General features: G+C 52.8%; 1 protein-coding gene across 1 annotated transcript; it reads right to left on the reverse strand.

Moving 5' to 3' along the window:
* Window positions 1-1078: 1078 nt before the first annotated feature.
* On the reverse strand, window positions 1079-16701 carry Gpr157 (G protein-coupled receptor 157). The gene is made up of 4 exons (XM_027398292.2): window positions 16319-16701; window positions 4802-5015; window positions 1731-1928; window positions 1079-1282 (listed from the first exon to the last, which is right to left on the reverse strand). Exons 1-4 carry the CDS (start codon window positions 16699-16701, stop codon window positions 1079-1081), a joined length of 999 nt encoding a protein of 332 aa, XP_027254093.1.
* Between the last annotated feature and the right edge of the window lie 2658 nt (window positions 16702-19359).

Here is a 19359-nt window from a genome sequence, read left to right on the forward strand (position 1 = left end):
GACCACCCTGATATACACAGCAAGTTCTAGACTCAGCCAGCAAGTTCTAGACAATAAAATAAAATGCAATCATCCCGGAATCCTCTTTATATATCCCACAAATAGCTACCAAAAAAAAAAAAAAAAAAGGCTTTTTAAATATTTTGGTGCCAGGACCAACTTGGAAATGACCACTAAGCTACATCCCTGCCCAAGGCTGAATTGCAAAACATGACCCTTTGGGGAGGAATTAGTATTTGGACCATTCACCAACTCCCTGATCACTTTTCCTACAAAACAAAACAAAATAAAACAAAAAAACCAAATACAACTAAACAAAGTGCAAAGCCAGACACCCTCCCAATCCACCCCTAAAGGCATCACTGAGGACAGGGGATCTATGAGAACAACAGGTGAGGCAGTGTGTCACCCTTAGGGGCTGGAGCAGGGCTGCCTTCTGTCCCTGCACTGGAAGGGACCTGAATGCTATGTGATTGACTAAGGGGCAGGACTCTGGACACTGGCCTGTGCTGAAATTCAAATGCAATAAATATTGAGGGCTGATGGACCAAGCAGAGAATTCGTGGGATGCCATGAGTGTGTGCCTGGGTGGTCTGGGTCAGTGACGGAGTCTCCTGTGACCTCAGTGGACCTGCTTTAAGGGAAACGGCCTCTGCGGTTCATCTCTAGCTCCTCCTCCTCCTCCCTAGGGAATCTCAACATCCTGGCACACTTGGGTCCCACACTGTGATGTCTGGGTGGGGATGTATGTCACGCCTGGGAGCGGTCCATTGGCATGGGTCCCTCAAACTGTAAACAGTGCTGGTGGCCGCAGGACACTGAGAACCAGCACCCTGGCAGGTTCCTGCATGGCTGATTCCCTGAGTCCCGTATCTTTGGGCTTACACAAACAAACCCCACTGAACCAGGACACGGGTGCAGGGAATGCGCCGTCTTCCTGAGAGTCTAGAGGTAGAAGAGGCTGCGCTCGCTTCGCGGGAGTGCGAGCTTCCAGTGGGCATGACCCTGTATCCGGTGGGTGGCCGCAGGAACCAGGAAGGCAGCGCAGGTGAGAACCAGGAGTAAAGTCTACGCTCGCTCACGTGCTGGGACCTTCTGGGATCCGTCTGGATTCCTGCGATTCTCTCATCTTGGGGGGAGCAGGCACCCCAGGAGGGTTCTGGGTGGAGGGTTGCGGACAGCAGCGGCAGCAGAAGAGAGCCAGGAGCCTTGTGCGGACTGCCCGGGTGCAGAGGGCGAACATGATGCAGTTGGCTCCTCCCTGGAAGGTGTTCCCAATGCCCTGGGGAGGGGAGAGCCATGAACACAGGGCTGGGGCATCTTAGAAACACAATCGCGGGGACTCAGTGGACTGCTATGAATCCCATGACCTTTCCTGTCCCCGCCTCCAAATTGTCTTGGGATGAGCTGGCTCTGTGGCCTTCAGCAGTGTTCTGGACAGGCCTGAACTGGCCACCTAGCCAGAACCGCAGTTAGGCCTTCGGCACTGAGAAGGATCCAGGATCAGTCAGCTCTACCTGGGCTTCTCTAGGTTGCTGAGAACAACCACAGATTTCTTTCTCCCCATCTCTTCCTGCAAAGCCACGCTTGCTTGGGGACACTGAGCTACCCTGTTTCCCATAGGCGCATCCTGGCCAATACACTGGGACCTGAGATGCCTCTGTCTGCAGGGAAGGGATCTGGCCATGCCACTGTGGGGCAGCAGGGCCCACGGGGACACGCATACATACATGCAGAGCAACCAGCACAGGCGACTGCACGGCCGGGGAGCCACAGAGGGTCAGGACGAAGCGCACGGTGCTCCAGACCCGGAGGCAGATGAATATGAGCGGAATCAGGATTAGTTTCTTATCAGCCACGGAGGTGGAGGAACCTCGCTGCGGCTGGCGCACCTCACAGATGGGCCGGTACTCCGAGAGTGCCTGGTGCTGCGTGGACGACAGGGAGCAAAGACGAGAGCCAGGTGGGCCTCTTACCACACCCACCCATGAACGTCCAGCCCGGGAAGGCAAGAGCAGGCACTGTTGCCTTTCCCACATGGACACTGTGGAGGCCTGGAGTCTAAGATATCAGACCAGGGGCCAACCCCTCAACCTCCAGCTCCCAGGTCAGATCCCCGGCTTACTCCACATCTCCACAGCAGTGTCTCAGAGATGTCCTAGACCCTGCCCAGAACGAGCAAGTCTCATCAACCTCATCTCAACCCCCAGGCCCTGCACATTCATCTCAGCTGAATGACACTACCGCCTTCCTGTCACCTGGGTGACAGACATTATCTGTTAGTCCCCTCTTCACCTGACCCACGAGCAAGTCCTTCCTGGGTCTGTTACCCAGAAACGGGATATTCTGACTCACCACCATGGCATGACCACCGTATCTGCTTGGTCTCCCTCCTTCCCGCCGCAGGCCACCCCAAATGCAGAGGCACGTTCTCAGAGGGTCTAAGGCAGGTTTGGCAAGCCCTCTGCTCAAAAGCTCTTGGTAGCTCCGTTTCATCCCTTCCTTCTGTTATCCCATCAGGTGAACCCTGGCTCAGTTCTGGGCTCAGTCCCATGCTCTCCCTTGCCCATTCTTCCAGTCACATCGCTCTCCTCCAACCCCAGGTCTTAGCTGGTACTTGTACCTGGGGAAGTATTTTCAGCCCCCTCACCTTCAAGTCCCTCACGTTCTGAATGAAGCTCACAAGCAGCCATCTTGCAAACAGCCCTGAGCCCAGGCCAGCCACAGATGGCTGTCACTCACCTTGTTGCCCAGCTTATTGCTGCCAACCCCCTCCCTCTCCACAATGCAAGATCCCCAGGATGCAGGCTTGCCCACAGGAGGGGCAGAGGGGAGGAAGGGGCCAGCCTTGGCTCTTGTACTCCTGAGGAACATTTGTCAGGGCGGGAATGATGCTCAGTTTCAATCAAATTGTAAAACCAATTGAAATGGACAATGAGAGGTGTGAGTTTGAGCCTGGATCGTGAGTTCAGGGCACTGAAGCCTGGTGAGGGAGTAACCACATGCCTGGCATTGGAGTGCCAAGCTTCAACAGCTCTCCTGGTTAAAGGACCTCTGCCTAAGGACGGTGACAGCAGCCCAGGGAGCTGAGTGCCCACCTCACACAGTCGGGGAGGGGCAGGGCAGAGAGTTCAACGGTGGTGCAGCTTGGAGAGCCTGGACCAGGTGGACTCTTCCTCAAGACCAAGCTTGCCTCCCCATCTATTTCCAGCTCTCCTCTCCACCTCAGGCAGGAAATGACTGTGTTCTCACCTCCTTGCCCATGTCATTCCTTTTCTTTTCCTAAAACCTTTGGCAAATTGCAAATGTTAGCTGTCACATGCAGGGGCCAGCCTGGCAAGCAGGGCGCTCCTGCCCTGCTCTAGAAGGGACAAAGGCACACACAATAGGGTGGAGTCTGGTAGGGCTGGTGGGGAGGGGGATGTTCATTCTCCAGGAGCAGCCTCCATCTTCCCAGGTCAGTGGGCAGGGAGAAGAGCATCCGGAAAGGTTGGGCCTTTGGTCTGCGTGGGACCCACTGCTAGCCCTGCTCTCCAGCCATGGGCCTTTGAGAACACAGGGCATGTTTTGTTCTAGAGCTTGAGCCCAGGGCCTCTGCTTATTTACATATTCTATCACTGAGCCACGCCCACAGGCTTCTTCGGACTCAGCAGTTTGCTGTTTATTCTTTCTTTTCTTTTTTCTTTTTCTTGAGACACAGTCTCACTGTATAGCCCTGGCAGGCCTCAAATTCACAGAAATCCACCTGCCTCTGCCTCCCTATTGCTGGGATTAAAGATGTGTGCTATCACGCCTGGCCCTCAACGGCCATCTCTGAGTTAGGATGCTCCTTGCAGGCATCTGTGTCCTTGGGACACCTCATCCCTGCACAACACTTACACACACACCCGTCTTCTGAGACTCCAGCTCTCCATTTAGCCGATCTTTGCCTGCCCTGTTGTGTGTGCCGGTTGCCCTCTCAAGCCCCAGACACGGGGTCTGAATGTGGCTTAGACTGGCCTCGGACTATGTAGCTGAAGACAACTATAAACTCCTGATCCTCCTGCCTCTGGCGTCTGTGTCTGGGGCTAAGGTACACAGTGCATTTGGTAGAGCACTCACTTAGCACAGATGAAGCCCTGGTTTCGACCCTAGCACTCACTTAGCACGGTGGTGCCTGCAATCTTAGTGCTTGAGAGGTGGAGGCAGAAGGATCAGAAGTTTAAGGTCATCCTTGACTGTATAGTGAGTTCCAGGCCAGCCTGAACTACATGTGACCACATATCAACCACAAAACAAAATGAAACAAGACCCTGGCTCAAAAAAAAAAATAGTACATATAAAAAAGAAAGGGAGTGGGCTTCTCACTGAATTCTGGGCGAAGCTATGATTGCTTCAGCCACTGGTTGGTTTATCTTTGACCATGACTGCTTAGGACTTACCTCTCTGGGGGTCCGCTACCCTTTCTGGATAGTCCTACTGACTTATGGTCTCCTGAAAAGCCTGACACTTGGGACACAATTCTGAACACCAAGGGTAGATGAATTATCTGTGGCCATCGTCCTTGACTTTTAACCTCTTAGTGAAATATCGTGTCTGGCCACATGGGGGCAGTGCAGGACCACGGTGGTGAATCCAGCGCTGTGGATCCAGTTACTCTACCTCTGAGCCCCCTCAGCTTCTGTCTCACCTACACCAGGACCACTTGGCCGCCTTCAAGTCTATTCACACAGTCCAAGCACACAGGCCCTATGGCCTGGCACTAGTTTGGTCCCTCAGAGGATCAGCCTGTCCCCGAAGGGCTAGTACATCAGACACCTACCGCTCTGTTAATGTGCTTCCTGACCAGAAGGTAGAGCAGAGGCAGCAAGACATAAGCCAGCATCTCCCACAGCTTCCCAGTCAGCAGCATCCACATGACACGGTCCTCAGCCTCCAGGTTGATCCAGCACCAGCCCACAGACACATCTGAGGCATCGTAGCCTATCTTCTTCAGAGAGACGGCTGCCACTGTTATGGCCAGTGGGACACCCCAGCTAAAGAAAAACATGGAGAGAGAGGTCCAAGGTTAGCCATAACCTGCCATGACCTGCAGTGTTGTCATGGGCAAAAGTGACGGGACAATGACTGCAGAGGACAAGACTCCCAAACCAGCGTCAGATAGTGCGTCCCTGTAGACCAAGGGAGGACAGGAAGGGCATGGGGTAGCCTGCTCTAATCCAGGCAGGGCAGGAAGGGCATGGGGTGGCGTGCTCTAATTTAGAATTTCATTACTTGGTGGCTTAGTCAGGAGAGCGACTCTTCGGTCAATCGCTAGCACCATAGAAATTGGGCATGGTAGCATAGGCCTATAACCTCGGTGCTTGGGAGACGGAGGCAGATAGATCATTGTGAGTTCCAGGCCAACCTGGACTACACAGTGAGAGGCTAACCTGGGCTACAGAGTGAGACTCTCCCACAACTGTCTCCCATATCACACAATTCAGTGGTCAAGATCACTTCCAAGACCCAGTCTTGATTCTAAGCACCACATGGTAACTCATGACCATCGGGGGCCGAGGGGATCTGCCTGCCCCGAGCCAGTCATCTCCCCCATCCAGACCCAGAAAATCCACCCCCAACTCCTGCATCCCAAGCTCCCCTAGGCTGGACACAATGCTGGTGTTTGCAGACTGCTAACCCCAGTTCCAGGGGATCCAGTGCCCTCTTCTGGCACGCATGTGGTAAACAGACATACATATAGGCAAAACACTCGTACTGAAAATAAAATCATTAAAAGATAAAGCTTCAGTGCTCCTCAGAGTGGGGTGTGGCCAGACAGACCCCAGCTCTTATGCGCCCTGCCTGGCTCCTCTCCCAGAGGGGTGTGGCTACCAGTACACAAACATCAGCTTGCCTGTCACACCTTCAGTCAGTCCCCTGGCAACCTGGGTGATCTTGGGGTTGCAGGAGTTGGGAGAATCCAGGGTCTAGAATCCTAGGCTATGCAAAGGCAAATTCCCTCAGGCCTGACGCCTCCTTTCTTAGGTGTAGGGAGTTTGCCCAGCAAGGGTCAAAGTGACCCCCTAGAAAATCTGGTCAGGTGGTGTACCACTGAGGACACTGTCCTGTTCCTCCATTTGGAGAACAACACCCCACCATAACACAACTGGAATTAGGCCCAAGTCCCAGGTCTCCTCTCCAAGAACCCCTGCCCAGCCTCCTTCCAAAACAACTTATCAGAGGGACACCTCTTATGGAGGTGACACAAGGATTAAGAGCTCTGGCTTCTATGCAATGGGCTGGGTCCAAATTACCACTCTGTGGTCACTCAGACCAGTGGCTTAGCTTCGGCACGCCAGCACTCTCACTGGGTGGGGGTGATGACGGCACCTTCTGAGGAGAACCAGGTGAGTATTCATGCGGCTCACACAAGCCCAGGCAGCCACACGTGTGCCAGCTGCTGTGAAGACTGTGATTAGAGGCAGGCATGGTGGTGCATGCTTGTAATCCCAGCACTTGGAAGGCAGACACTGGAAGCCAACCTGGGCTCTGAGGGAGACCTCGTCTTGCTGTAACGTTTCAATGTTCATCAGAAGTATGCAGGTTGGTGGGTATAGTGTGTGCACAGGTACACACACACACACACACACACACACACACACACACACACACACACACACGGCCATACATTTATCATACATGCCGTGGACAGAAGGAAGTGAAACACTCAGCTCTCTCTACCTCTTCCCCTAAGGTCCCAAACTGAGACACAATTCTGCTGGAAGTTCCCTCTGGAGAATCAATGAATTTATTGGGGGCATCCTTACAGATCATTGATGAGGGGCTACTTACAGCAGTATGGGTGCTCCTCTCTAAAAGTCTGCATCACGAAGCCCTTCCTTTAGCCATCAGGCATGAAGACTTCCCCAGGGGCCATCTAGATGGCAAGCACCCCACCCCACCCCTTAGTCTTCCTATATACTCCACCCCTCCCTAAGGACATGTGTGAGTAAGGCAGAGGTGACAGGTGACAGGAAGTGGCTGGACACTCAGGTGAGGGTCTCGTGACATTTCCACCACCTCCTCATGAGGGGATGCTAACTTTCAAACAGGTCCGGCTGGGATAAGCAGGCTCAGAGGACAATCACCATAAAGCCTATAAGTGATACTAAAACACACAGCCCTGGGGCTGCTGGATGGCTTAGTGGGTAAAGGCACTTGCCACTAAGTCTGATGACCCGAGTTCCATTTCCTGGACAGACAGACTGACACCCGCAAGTTATCCTCGACCTCCACAGGTGGTGCCATGGCACTTTTGTACCTACCCCTCAAAAATAAATAAATGTAATTTTAAAAGATACACAGGCACAAACACATCTTTCTATTTCTATACTATGGAGATGACACAAGGATTAGGTGAGATCCACTCCGCCAATGGACTCTCCGGGGAGCCCCGCCCATAGGACTGACCGTGCTCAGGCCCTGAGAGTGATCCCACCACACAGAGCGGCTCAAAACTTTCATTTCCTGTAACATCTAGGCCTGCAACCCCATCACTAGGGAGACAGAAGCAGGGGGATTACCAGGAGTCTGAAGCCAGCCTGGAGACCCTATCTAAAGAAACAGAAAGCACAGAGAATGTGACAGACTGTAGCTTCACCAGACCACAACTGGGGGACCAGTGTTCCCACGGTGCCCCCATACTTCCTCATTCTTTCAAAGCCATTTTTCTGTCACCTCCCTGCTGAACACTCACCACTGTCTGCCACTGACATGGCACCAGCTCTGCTTCAGTTCAGGGCTGATGACACTTTTAAGCTTTCATGGATACGGGTGCTTTGCCTGTATGCACATATGTATATCACATGGAGGCCAGAAGAGAGCGTCAGATCCCCTAGAACTGGAGTTCCAGGCAGCTGTGAGCTGCCATGCGGGTGCTGGGAACCAAACTCACGTCCCCTGCAAGAGCAGCCAGTGCTCTTAACGGCTGAGCCATGTCTTCAGCCTGCCTCCACTCCACAGTCCTCTGTATTAAAGTTGTCTCCAGCACTTAAAATTTTTTGAGACAGGGTCTCATGTAGACCAGGCTGTCCAGACTGGATGAGGCCTCGCCTCTCGAAACCTCTGCTTCTGAAGCAGGGGACCTCACAGATTAGGGTCTGCCTAGCTGGAAAAAGGCCAGCACACCGCACACCAAGCAGATCGATCACTGGGCACCAACAGCATCACCATGCCTCCAGGCAGTGCCTGGACCCCTGGTTTGTGTTTGCCTGGAACCCAAGGTCAGGCTCTGCAGTTAGGGACTGAACTGTGCTCCATTCCAGATCCGTCTCCTGAAGCCCTAACGCTCAGAACCTGAGGATATGACTTTGGAGACTAGGTCCTTTAAGGGTTAACTAAATTCAAATGAGATAACGGTTGCCAGAGTGGAGTGGGTCACATCTAAAGCTTCGTAGTGACAGACTTTGACAGGGCCATCCCTGTGGGGACCCAGAGAGACAACACCATCTAGGAGCCAATAATTCCTTCGCCCACACCTTGAACTTCCAGCTCCAGAGCCATGAGGGAAGAAATTGAAGCTGCCCAGGCTATTGGCTGTTGTTGGTATACCATGCAGAACAAAGGCATGAGGTCACCTCCCCAGGCCCTGGGGAGCCCGGCTCCAGAGTCAAAGGAATGAACTAGAAGGGCTTAGGGAAGAGAAAACGGAAACAGTGCCACTTGGCTTTCTCCAGTCAAGCCCCCTGGGCGCTCTTTATCGTTCCAGTTTTAAATCCCCAGTGAAACTGGAAGCAGTTGCACGGGGAAAAGGCAAGCCACCCTCATACTAGGAATCCCCTGGCTTCATACGATGGCCTCAGGCAGGTGGCTGTCCTCAGAATAGCAACAGGCTAGATGCTGGCTGGAACTAGGCCCCTTGGGGATCCCAGCTCTGCCCATCTGAGGGAGCTCTATTACAGAGCAGGGCACTCCTCCTTCTCCTTAGAGTCCACGGAAAAGCTGCCCACTGCTTCCCAAAGAGCATTTAACCCCTGGCCCAAGCCCCAGCCCAGCCCACTAAGGGCCCAGGTTGTAAGTGGGCTCCAGGCATCACTTAGACTCCAGCTCCTCCCACAAGCAGATTCCTGGTTTTCAGCTCCTCCTCACCTTTGGAGGTTGGCAACTGCAGAGGAGGAAACAAATGGGGGGGGGCGGGGTCTTCCTTCCCCTGTATGCCAAATGGCAGTTCCTGGCTATGGACCCTGTGGCCATGGGCAGCCTTAAAATGTTAACGTATGGGGGCGGGGAGATAGAGGAAAATGTTGGACAACAATGTTCCAGTTTAGAAAAGCTCTGGGGAGGAGCCAGAGGGAAGCCCAGATGAACAGAGCAAGGCTGCAGAGAGGCAGCTTCCCCAGGACAATGGCTTACTTATTGTCCCTCTCACGGGGCAGAGCTAGGACGTGGGAGAGGTTCATGGGGTCAGTGTCTAGGAAGGGCCACCATGAGGTCATTCTGAGGCTTCAGCTGTGCAAGGGGGAGGGGTGTCCTGGGCAATCACAACACACCTGATGACACTGTAGCCCGCAGCAGACACCCCTGCCCATCTGGGTCCTGGAGAAAGATAAATAGATTGATTTTACTCTTGGAAGGCTCAAGGGTAACCTCTGGTGCTGTCCCTGGGGCCCTTGCCCTGGGTTTCCCACTGCTAAGATTTTACCATATAATCTTGTTAAAAACATTGAGGAGAACAAACACAAATCATTTCTAATTTGCGGGGCACTGATGCCCTGGCATGCTGTTCAAGAGTCTGCCTGCCCAGTGTTAGATCAGAGGCCACCCCTGTAGACGGTAGAGGGAGTCACAGAAGTCTTACTTCCTATCCAGCACCTTTGCTAGGGCGGGGCAATAGGATCAGCTTCCTGAGTTACAGTCTTTCCAGTATTTTCACATAATGGCTAAACTCAGGGACTGCTGTCCTCTAAGCACACACACTCCCCACTCTAAAGGCTATAAAGGAATTTCCTTTGCCCTGTGAATTGCTGTTGGATGGCCTATGCCAACCTCCGCTGTGACTGGCTGGTGGTACTAAAGGGTGCTTCACCTGCCATCCACCCCCTCAACATCTCTCTACCAAGCTTGGAAAGAGTCCTTGTTGTGTAAAACACTTAAGGATGAGCAGGATGTGGCGGCAGATGGCTTAAATCCCAGCACTTTGTGGGAAAATGAAAGAGGCAGGCAGGTCTCTATGAGTTCAAGGCTAACTTGATCTACACAGTGAGTTCCAGGTCAGCCAGTTCTACATCGTGAGACCTTTCCCTCAAAAACCAAACAACAAACAGACAAAACAAGCCACAAGAAAGAAAATGTAGAGATCAGACTTCCTTCAGCAGAGCTACTCCTCCCTTACCAGCTCTAAAAGCCCCAGTGTAGACCCCTACAACAGCAACTGAACAAGAGGTGGGCATGGCACCTGGGAGGCAGAGAAAAGAAGCCGGCTACACGATGAGTTCTAGGCCAGCCTGGGCTACAGTGTGAGACCTTGCCTAACACAAATGCCAAGGTGGGCGTGGGGGTTCACACCTGTAGTCCTTGTGCTTGGGAAGTGTGGCAGGAAGGGCAAGAGTTTGAGAGAATACTGGGCTACAGAGCAAGTCTGAGTTCAAGCTGAGCTGGGACTCTGCCTCAGAAAACACAAATTCTCTCTCCTCTCCCGCCTCTCCAGCATGAGTGTTGGTGAAGACACTGGGGCATGGCAGGAAGAACCCCCAAATCCAGCTCTGCCCATGAACTCATGGCAACCCCACCCCCTCGGCCTCCCAAGTGCTGGGATTCCAGTTGTCTACTACTGTGCTTGGCTAGCCCTACCTTTGTTCTCCTTTTTACTATGGTGGGACTTCCCGATTCCCACATAGCAAAGCCTTAGGGTCAGCTTGGGGCACAAGGCTCTTTCTTCCTCCACAAACCTGAGGGAGCTCCCGAGGTGGGTAAGAGGGAGAAAAGGTAATAAGTTGTGGCATTCACTCTCACCACTCTGACCCAGAAGAAGAGTCAGAAGTCCAGACTGCTGGAGCCAGCTCAGGCAGGCCCCTCACCCGTGACCCCTAGAGACAACACCCCACTCCCATTCACAGGACTCTGATCTGGTAGAACAGGGGTAGGGGTGAGGGTGGCTTTCATCCTCAACTGACTTTGGAGCCCTTGCCCAAGGGGAGGGTGGAGACAGGATCAGTTCCCAGCTCCCACATAGTGGCTCCTAGCCGTCTGTAACTCCAGTCCCAGGGGATCCAACACCCCCTTCTGGCCTTCTTGGGCAATACAGATATACAGCAAAACACACACACACACACACACACACACACACACACACACACACACAGAAAGAGAGACAGACAGAAAGAGAGAGAGAGAGAGAGAGAGAGAGAGAGAGAGAGAGAGAGAGAGAATACCATGCCTGGCAGATGTGACCTTAGCCCTATCAACACCAAAAGTGCTTCTGAAACCTGCCACAGTTCAGAACTTGAAACCATATGAAGAAGCACTAGACATACAAAGACCGATGGACATTCTACAAATTACCATGCTGTATTCTTCCCAGTGCCAATGTTATGAGCCAGGTGTAGTGACTCATGTCTGTAACCTCAGCACTCAGGAGGCAGAAGTAAAGGGTTTGCCCTGAGTCTGAGGCTAGCTGGGGCTATAAGTAAGTTGAATTCCAGGCTAGCCTAGACTATACACTAAGGCCCTGCTTGAACAAAATACAAATAGGAGCTGGGGCGTAGCTCAGGTGGCAGAGCGCTTGCCTGGGTCTGACCCTGACCCTCAGCACTGCACAGAATGGATATAGAGGCACTCATGCCCATAGTCACCAGGCTGGGGAAGCAGAGGCAGGAGGATCAGACTCAGAAACAAAAACAAAAATAAATAGACAAAATAGTCAAGGCTGGGCTAGCGGACAGCTCAGGGGTAAAGGTACTCAATGTCAAGCCTGCTGATTCAATCCTTTGAATCCACATAAAGGTGGAAGAAGAGAGCTAAGTCCACAAAGTTGTCTTGTGACCTTCACACACATGTGCCAGGGCAATGTACCCCCTAAACAATAATAATAAGTAAAAATGAGATTTAAAGTCAGTGTTACCAAGAAGACTGATGGGGAAATGGAAGATTTGCAAGGGAATAAAAAGACATGAAAACCAGGTCAACATATAATTCAGAATTTTCCCCCAGAGGACACCGTTAGATCACAGACAAAAGTTCAAGAAAGTCCACCAGTCAGGTGACAGTTGCATCCTGCCAGTTATGTGTCGGAATGTGGACCTCTGTAGGAAAGCCACAGACATAAGCATACATACATGAGGCGGCATCGTGTCTATTCAAGAAAAATAGTGGGGGCCTGGAGAGATTGCTCAGCGGTTAGGAGCACTGGCTGCTCTTCCAGAGGCCCTGAGTTCAATTCCCAGCAACCACATGGTGGCTCACAACCATCTGTGATGAGATCTGGTGCCCTCTTCTGGCATGCAGGGACACATGCAGACAGAACACTACATAAATATAAATCTTTTTTTTTTTTAAAAAAAAAAAAAGAAAAATAATGGGAGAAGATAAGATGCTAACAATTGGAAAGTATAAATAAGTTTTGCTAAAGTTGTTGTCATTCCAGCCAGGTAGAATCATAAACTCTGGGTCAGAATTAGCGTCTACCACTTGGGCCATCTGTCTTCTGTGAGGGCTGCGTGACAGCCCTGTCCATCTGGTTGGACTACTGTGATCTATGATCTAATAATGGGGTAACACTTTGTAAAGGCTTCTGGAGCCAGATGATGAGGTCTCAGCTGTCCTCCTGCAACGGGGAGAAAGGTCACTGGGAATGGGGCCGTGTTGAGTACTAACAGGAAGGCTCTAGGCCCACATGGCTGCTTTTCTAGGAGCATGTGTGTACACCGGGCTCTCTGGATTCTGTGTTTCATGTCTGTAGTTGGTTTTAGAGTTGGGATTTCTCAGGTCTGGGGAGGTAGCACAGGCTTCAATCCCCAGCACTTCCAGAAAACAGCCAAAACGATTTCCTTTTCATACCACATTCTATTATACCATTAAAAATATGACTTAGAGCATCGGCCCTGGCATTGAACAGCTCTATGGTATTTTGGATAGGAAGGAGAGGAAGTCCCTTAACGTACTGCTTCCTCTATTGTTGAACACTGAAGTTAGCTCTAACTTTCACTATAGCAACAGCACCTCAGGAAGTCTGAACACACACAGCTTTGTGTGAGCTTTGCATTTTCTCCTTAGCTCAGGCTCCAGTCAATAGGATTACTGGATCGGAAGGCATGAACCAAGTGCTTCCTTCCTACAAGGGTTACTCCCCCATTTACAAAACCAATAAAGCAGGCATTTCTGCTTCACTAACGTTTTCTTCTAATTTAATGTGAAAACGCCACTCCATTATTTGATTCAATTCCCAGTAACTTCTTAGGGGGGTGGGGGGTGGGGTGAACAGGACAGGGGTCCCATGCAGCCCAGGCTGGCAGGCTGATCTGGAGTTTAAGCAGAGCCAAAGCAGATTTTGAACCCTCTACCTCCCCTGGGACTACAGGGATGTGACATCAACCCAGACTGATCCTAAGAACTCGTTAAGGAGAGAGTCACCATTTGTGATGCTAACACCTACAAGTACTTTCCAAGCTGTAAGGCTTGAAGAAGAGGCCTGATTTTTAGCAGTGGGTGAAAAAGTAGAGCATCGGTGGGTGTGGCAGCACCCACCTTTAGTCTCAGCACTCACAGGAAGAGGAGGGTCCAGGCCAGCCAGGGCGACATAGGCAGGCCTTGTCTGATAACCAACTAAATAAACACAAAGTGGGCAGCCAGGCAGTCTGTGTCCAGGGAGGAGATTTCTTTTTTTGTTTGTTTGTTTGTTTTTCAAGACAGGGATTCTCTGTGGCTTTGGAGGCTGTCCTGGAACTAGCTCTTGTAGACCAGGCTGGTTTCGAACTCACAGAGATCCGCCTGCCTCTGCCTCCCGAGTGCTGGGATTAAAGGTGTGTGCTACCACCGCCTGGTGGGAGGAAATTTCTTACATAATGGCAGCAATAACCCTAATACACCCAGGCTATGTAGTGGAGAGAACTTAGCAACCGTCATGGGAGGGTCTGGGTCATAAAAGAACCTGTTGGGTAGGATCTAGCGAGTCTCTTGAACACAGCCTTCCCTAGAAAGACTCACCCAAGTGTCACAGAACCTTCCTAGAGGGTCCCTGATGAGAACTGAGCAGAGTATTCCTGACCCTGGTTGGCTAGGAGAAGCATCTTCTGTAGGGGCTACACAGAAAATTCTGTTCCTTTTCTTAAAAATAGACTGCATTTGTCAGTTTTTAAAGGACTGCAGCCAAGAGGAGAGGCTCTTGCAGAGAAAGTCCAGCCTTGGGCCCCTTTTCAAGTGTCAGTGACCACCCGTGTTCAGACTCCAACCCTGCCATGGAAGACTTCTGGGCTCTGGCTTAGCTGGTGTCTGGTGCTTGTTCCCGGGGAGAGACACTGCAGTCCCCTTCCAGTAGGTAGCTGCCCTCAGAATGACACGGTACAAAGATTTTGCCTGACCAGCTGAGAAGGGGGCTCTTTCATTTCTTTGGGACTAGCTGGTCATCTTCCAACAGCTACAAGAGCATGAGGTCAAGTGACTCTTCCCAGCTTGTCTCAGCGTGTGACAACCAGGTGACCTGTCTCTATCAAAGTGCTGACTCCCCTCTCAGCCCTTGGAAAGCAATCAAGATTTAGAAAGGACCTATAATTAGGGCAGACTCTGGGGCCTTGAGCTCAGGCAAGGAGACAAGGAAACAGCCTTAGGTTCCTGCCCAGGGCTCAGCAATGACACAGGAGAGGCTGGCCTCTGGGTATAGCTTTTGCCCTGACAAGCTTGAATATGGTCCGTACAGGGCAGGCCAGAGCCTTGGTTTCCGCACTCGCAGAGACTCCAGGTGACTGACAGCCCTGATCCTGAGCAGCCCTTTGCCACTGACCTCAGTTTTGAAGATCATGAATTCTAGGCAGCCAAGCGCTCCTAGAAGGGGCTGGGGAGAAGCTGTGCTGGTTAAAAGCTCTGCTGCTCTTGTAGAGGACCTGGGTTCAATTCCCAGCACACACACGATGGTTCACAAGCACCTGTAGCTCCCGTGGGAGGGGATCTGATGCCCTCTTCTGATCTCCGAGGGCACGTGTGTACATGTGACACACATACAGTGTGTGCATGTGACACACATACAGTGTGTACATGTGATACACATACAGTGTGTACATGTGATACATATACAGTGTGTACATGTGATACACATACAGTGTGTACATGTGTTACACATACAGTGTGTGCATGTGATACACATACAGTGTGTACATGTGTTACACATACAGTGTGTGCATGTGACACACATACAGTGTGTGCATGTGATACACATACAGTGTGTACATGTGATACATATACAGTGTGTACATGTGATACACATACAGTGTGTACATGTGTTACACATACAGTGTGTGCATGTGATACACATACAGTGTGTACATGTGATACACATACAGTGTGTACATGTGTTACACATACAGTGTGTGCATGTGATACACATACAGTGTGTACATGTGATACACATACAGTGTGTACATGTGATACATATACAGTGTGTACATGTGATACATATACAGTGTGTACATGTGATACATATACAGTGTGTGCATGTGATACACATACAGTGTGTACATGTGATACACGTACATGTGTGCCGTCAGTAAAGTTAACAGATCTTAAAAAAATAAAAACTTAGAAGAAAAACTGTGGCGACTGGGACCCGAAGTCTACAAAGGGCATGAGCAACTTAAAAAGCGTGCCTGTGTATTTCACAGTGGAGACGCTGTCGTCGGGGGTGGCTGGATGCACCACACCCACTGTGGGATAGAACTGCAAGTTGAGGACTCTTCCGGCCAGGTCAGCCACCTAACTCGTCTCCCTTGTCTCCATAGGCACCAAAGACTGCCAGGTCACATCGAAGCAGGTGACAAAGGCACACTGTGGCCATCCCCAGGCCCTTCCTGTATGGTGGGGCTCACCCCCGTGGGCAAGCTGTGCACCCACCCCCGCCTTGCCTGAAGGTTCCAGCGGGAGCAGACATGGACTACCCTCTTCAGAGATGCTCAGACAGGTTGGCTCCAATCTCTTGGGCAAGCCGGGCATCCTTCCAAGGTTCCGGGACGCCTGGGGGCATGACTGCCAGTGGGACAAGCCACCTTGCCACCTAGATGGAGGACGCACGAGCACCAGAGTGCAGCAGGCAAGGCCAGGGGGACCAGTAAGCCTGGGTCTGGGGCCTGGAGGCAAAGCCGCATCTCCTACTCACCTGATGAGGTGAAAAGCCCAGAGTAGGTGTTCCGTGCTGGGTCCGCGCGCAGCTCGGACGATGCTGAGGTAGAGGTAGAGGGCGATGGCCACGGTCCAGAAGAAGGAGCTGGTGTTGGCGAAAGTAGAGAGCGCGCCCTGAAGCACGCAGTCCCACGAAGGGCCCGCGAAGTCCTGCAGCACCCCGTAGAAGTACGAGGCAGCCGACAGCAGGTCCGCTAGCGACAGGAAGAGCAGCAGGCGCCGCGCCCGGCTGCGCAGGTCAGGCCACAGGGCGTGCGTGGCCACCAGGAGGCCCGAGCCCAGCGCTGACAGCACGCACGACAGCAGCACCACGGCGCGCTCCCACGGCAGCAGCTGGGTGGGAGGCGCAGGGGAGGGCATGGCGGGCCGGGGGCCAAGGGCGGACGGCCAGAGTGCTCAGGTCTGAGGGTGCCGAGAGGTCGAGGCCACGCCGAGCCCGCGGTCGCCTCTGTCTGGGCATCTAGGCGCCCAGGGCTCGCGTCCCCACGGGTCCCGCCTGCGTCCCAGCCCCGCCCAGCAGTCTATAGTCTATGGAGAGGCCAGTCTCATCCCAACGCCTTCCACGCCCTGCCCCCGAGCGCTCTGATCCCCGCCCCTGAGCGCCCTGATCCCCGCCCCTGCGCCCTCCACGCCCCACCCCGCTCCTCATCCCCGCCCCTGCGCCCTCCACGCCCCACCCCGGCTCCTCGTCCCGGTGTCTGCCCCTCTCCCTGCTCCTGTCTCAGCGCCGCCTGTCCACACCCCACCCCGGTAGCCTCAGAATCCAGCCCTGGCGCCCGGCCCTGGGTCTCCTTCCCAGAAGAATCAGCCCCTAAATTCTCCACTTAAATTCCAGCTCAGAGCTCCAGCAGGCTGTGTCTGCCGTACCCGCCGCCGCCCGCGCCCGCCGCCCGCCGCCCGGCCTCCGAGCACCTCAGGCCGCCTCTAAGGTCCCCACGTCCCGCCCCGTGGCTCCAGGGCACCGCCCAGCCCTGCCAAGCTCCTCCCGTGACCCCTAGTCGCGCACTGCTCCACCCGGGCGCTCATTGGCACCGCGCTCACACGCTCACCCACGCCTCTGCGTCCCTTCACCTCTCTCCTCCCCAGCGGCTCCCGGCCGGCCGGGTCCCAGCGTCGCCTTCCGCCTCCCAGAGCTACTCCAGAAGGCTAGCACATCCCGCCCCGGCGGGGAGGGAGAATGGCATTTTCAGGGCTAATGTTAGTTTCCTCCGTCAGCCTGCTTGCCTGTGCAGGGACCCGGAGAGGCGGTTGTTGGAGACATTCTTTCCGATGGTGGTAAACACAGGTCCAGAGCCTGACCCACTTTCCCGACGCCTGGGTACGTGAAGTGTCCCAAGGTCTGTCTGTGGTGTTGATTTGGGGCAGTTTCTAACCTTCGTTACAAAGAGCGTATTGTTTTTGTGGAGCTGGGGATGGAACTCGGGGCCTCACACATCCCAACGAGGTGTTTACCTACTGAACTGTATACTTCTAGTTCCTAGTTATTCTGTATGGCTTACTAGGTGCGATTTAAAAGTACGTTTTTTTGTCGTGCATGGATATTTTGTCTGCATGGATGTCTGTGTACCACGTGTGTGCAGTACCCCACGGAGGCCAGAAGGGGGCGTTAAACCCCCCCCTACACCATGTGGGTGCTGGAATCGAACCCAGTCCTCTGGAAGAGCAGCAAGTGGGCATCGCTCCAGAGGTGCATTTTTTTTTAAGGAGGTCACTGTTTCATTTTATTTTAATCATAAAAAGGAGTATTTCTGTAATTCACAATGTGACAGATCCTGAACACTTTAGGTATGAAATATTGTTCATCAACTTTCTCTTCAAATTGACTTTTAAAAAACAGCATGACTTTTAAAAGTTGTAGTATAATAATGTGGCGTGAGTTAATTTCATAATGTTAATTTAGGACACATATAAATGCAGATATTCTCTAGAACAATAACAGCATTAAAGTGTAATTCCTTAAGAATTCACGAGGAAAGGGTGACAGGATTGAAGTCTTTTCCAGGCATTTTAAATTTCCTGTAACACTCTTTATCCCAAGACTCATCATCTAAGCGTGGCACACAAAGTATACTGAATACATTGTTTTGTGTGGAGGTGGGGAAACAGAAATGGTCATTTTCATATAATAAAATCTTCTGGTTGCTCTTGGTTGTTGTCGTGGAGCATCCTGTCGAAAGGCCTATCGTTGAAGAAAAAGACGCCATGGCTTTCAGCTGCTGGCTGGTATTCCCATTCCATGTGGGCTAGGAAGCCACTTCCCGAGCCCGAGCCCGGGCCCCCGCCAGAGCCGGAGCCGGAGCCGGAACCAGGGCCCGAACTAGAGCTGGATCCTGAACCCGAGCCAGAGCCGGAGCCGGGGCCCAGTCCAGAGCCAGAGCCTGAATCTGAGCCGGAGCCAAAGCCAGAACCTGGGCCCAAGCCGGAGCCAGAGCCTAAGCAGGAGCCCGAAACCGAACCCAAGGCAGAGCCAGAGTTGGAGCCGGGCCAGAATAGTCTTCAGAAACGGAAGGAAGTCATTTGGACTCTTCTCACCCTTCTCACCCAGCACTCAGAGGCAGAAAGAAGTAGGCTGATCTTTGTGAGTTCAAGTCCGACATGTTGTACATAGCAAGTTCAGAGCTGGCCAGGGCAACACGGTGAAATCAGACAGGGTTTGTCACTGGAGGGTCGGTGTTGTGGGATCCAACTGAGATGAGGTCAAACAGGGGTCCCCTCCGCTCCCTGCAGTTTGCAGAGATGCTAGCGGGGTGGCAGCGCAGGGGTCCCCTCCGCTCCCTGCAGTTTGCAGAGATGCTAGCGGGGTGGCAGCGCAGGGGTCCCCTCCGCTCCCTGCAGTTTGAAGAGATGCTAGCGGGGTGGCAGCGCAGGGGTCCCCTCCGCTCCCTGCAGTTTGCAGAGATGCTAGCGGGGTGGCAGCGCAGGGGTCCCCTCCGCTCCCTGCAGTTTGCAGAGATGCTAGCGGGGTGGCAGTGCCCCCACGGGCACCTGGCTCTCTGAGCAGGAGGATAACCATTGTCA

The sequence above is a fragment of the Cricetulus griseus genome, chromosome 2 (assembly GCF_003668045.3).
Source record: "Cricetulus griseus strain 17A/GY chromosome 2, alternate assembly CriGri-PICRH-1.0, whole genome shotgun sequence".
In the NCBI taxonomy this organism is placed as follows: Eukaryota; Metazoa; Chordata; class Mammalia; order Rodentia; family Cricetidae; genus Cricetulus; species Cricetulus griseus.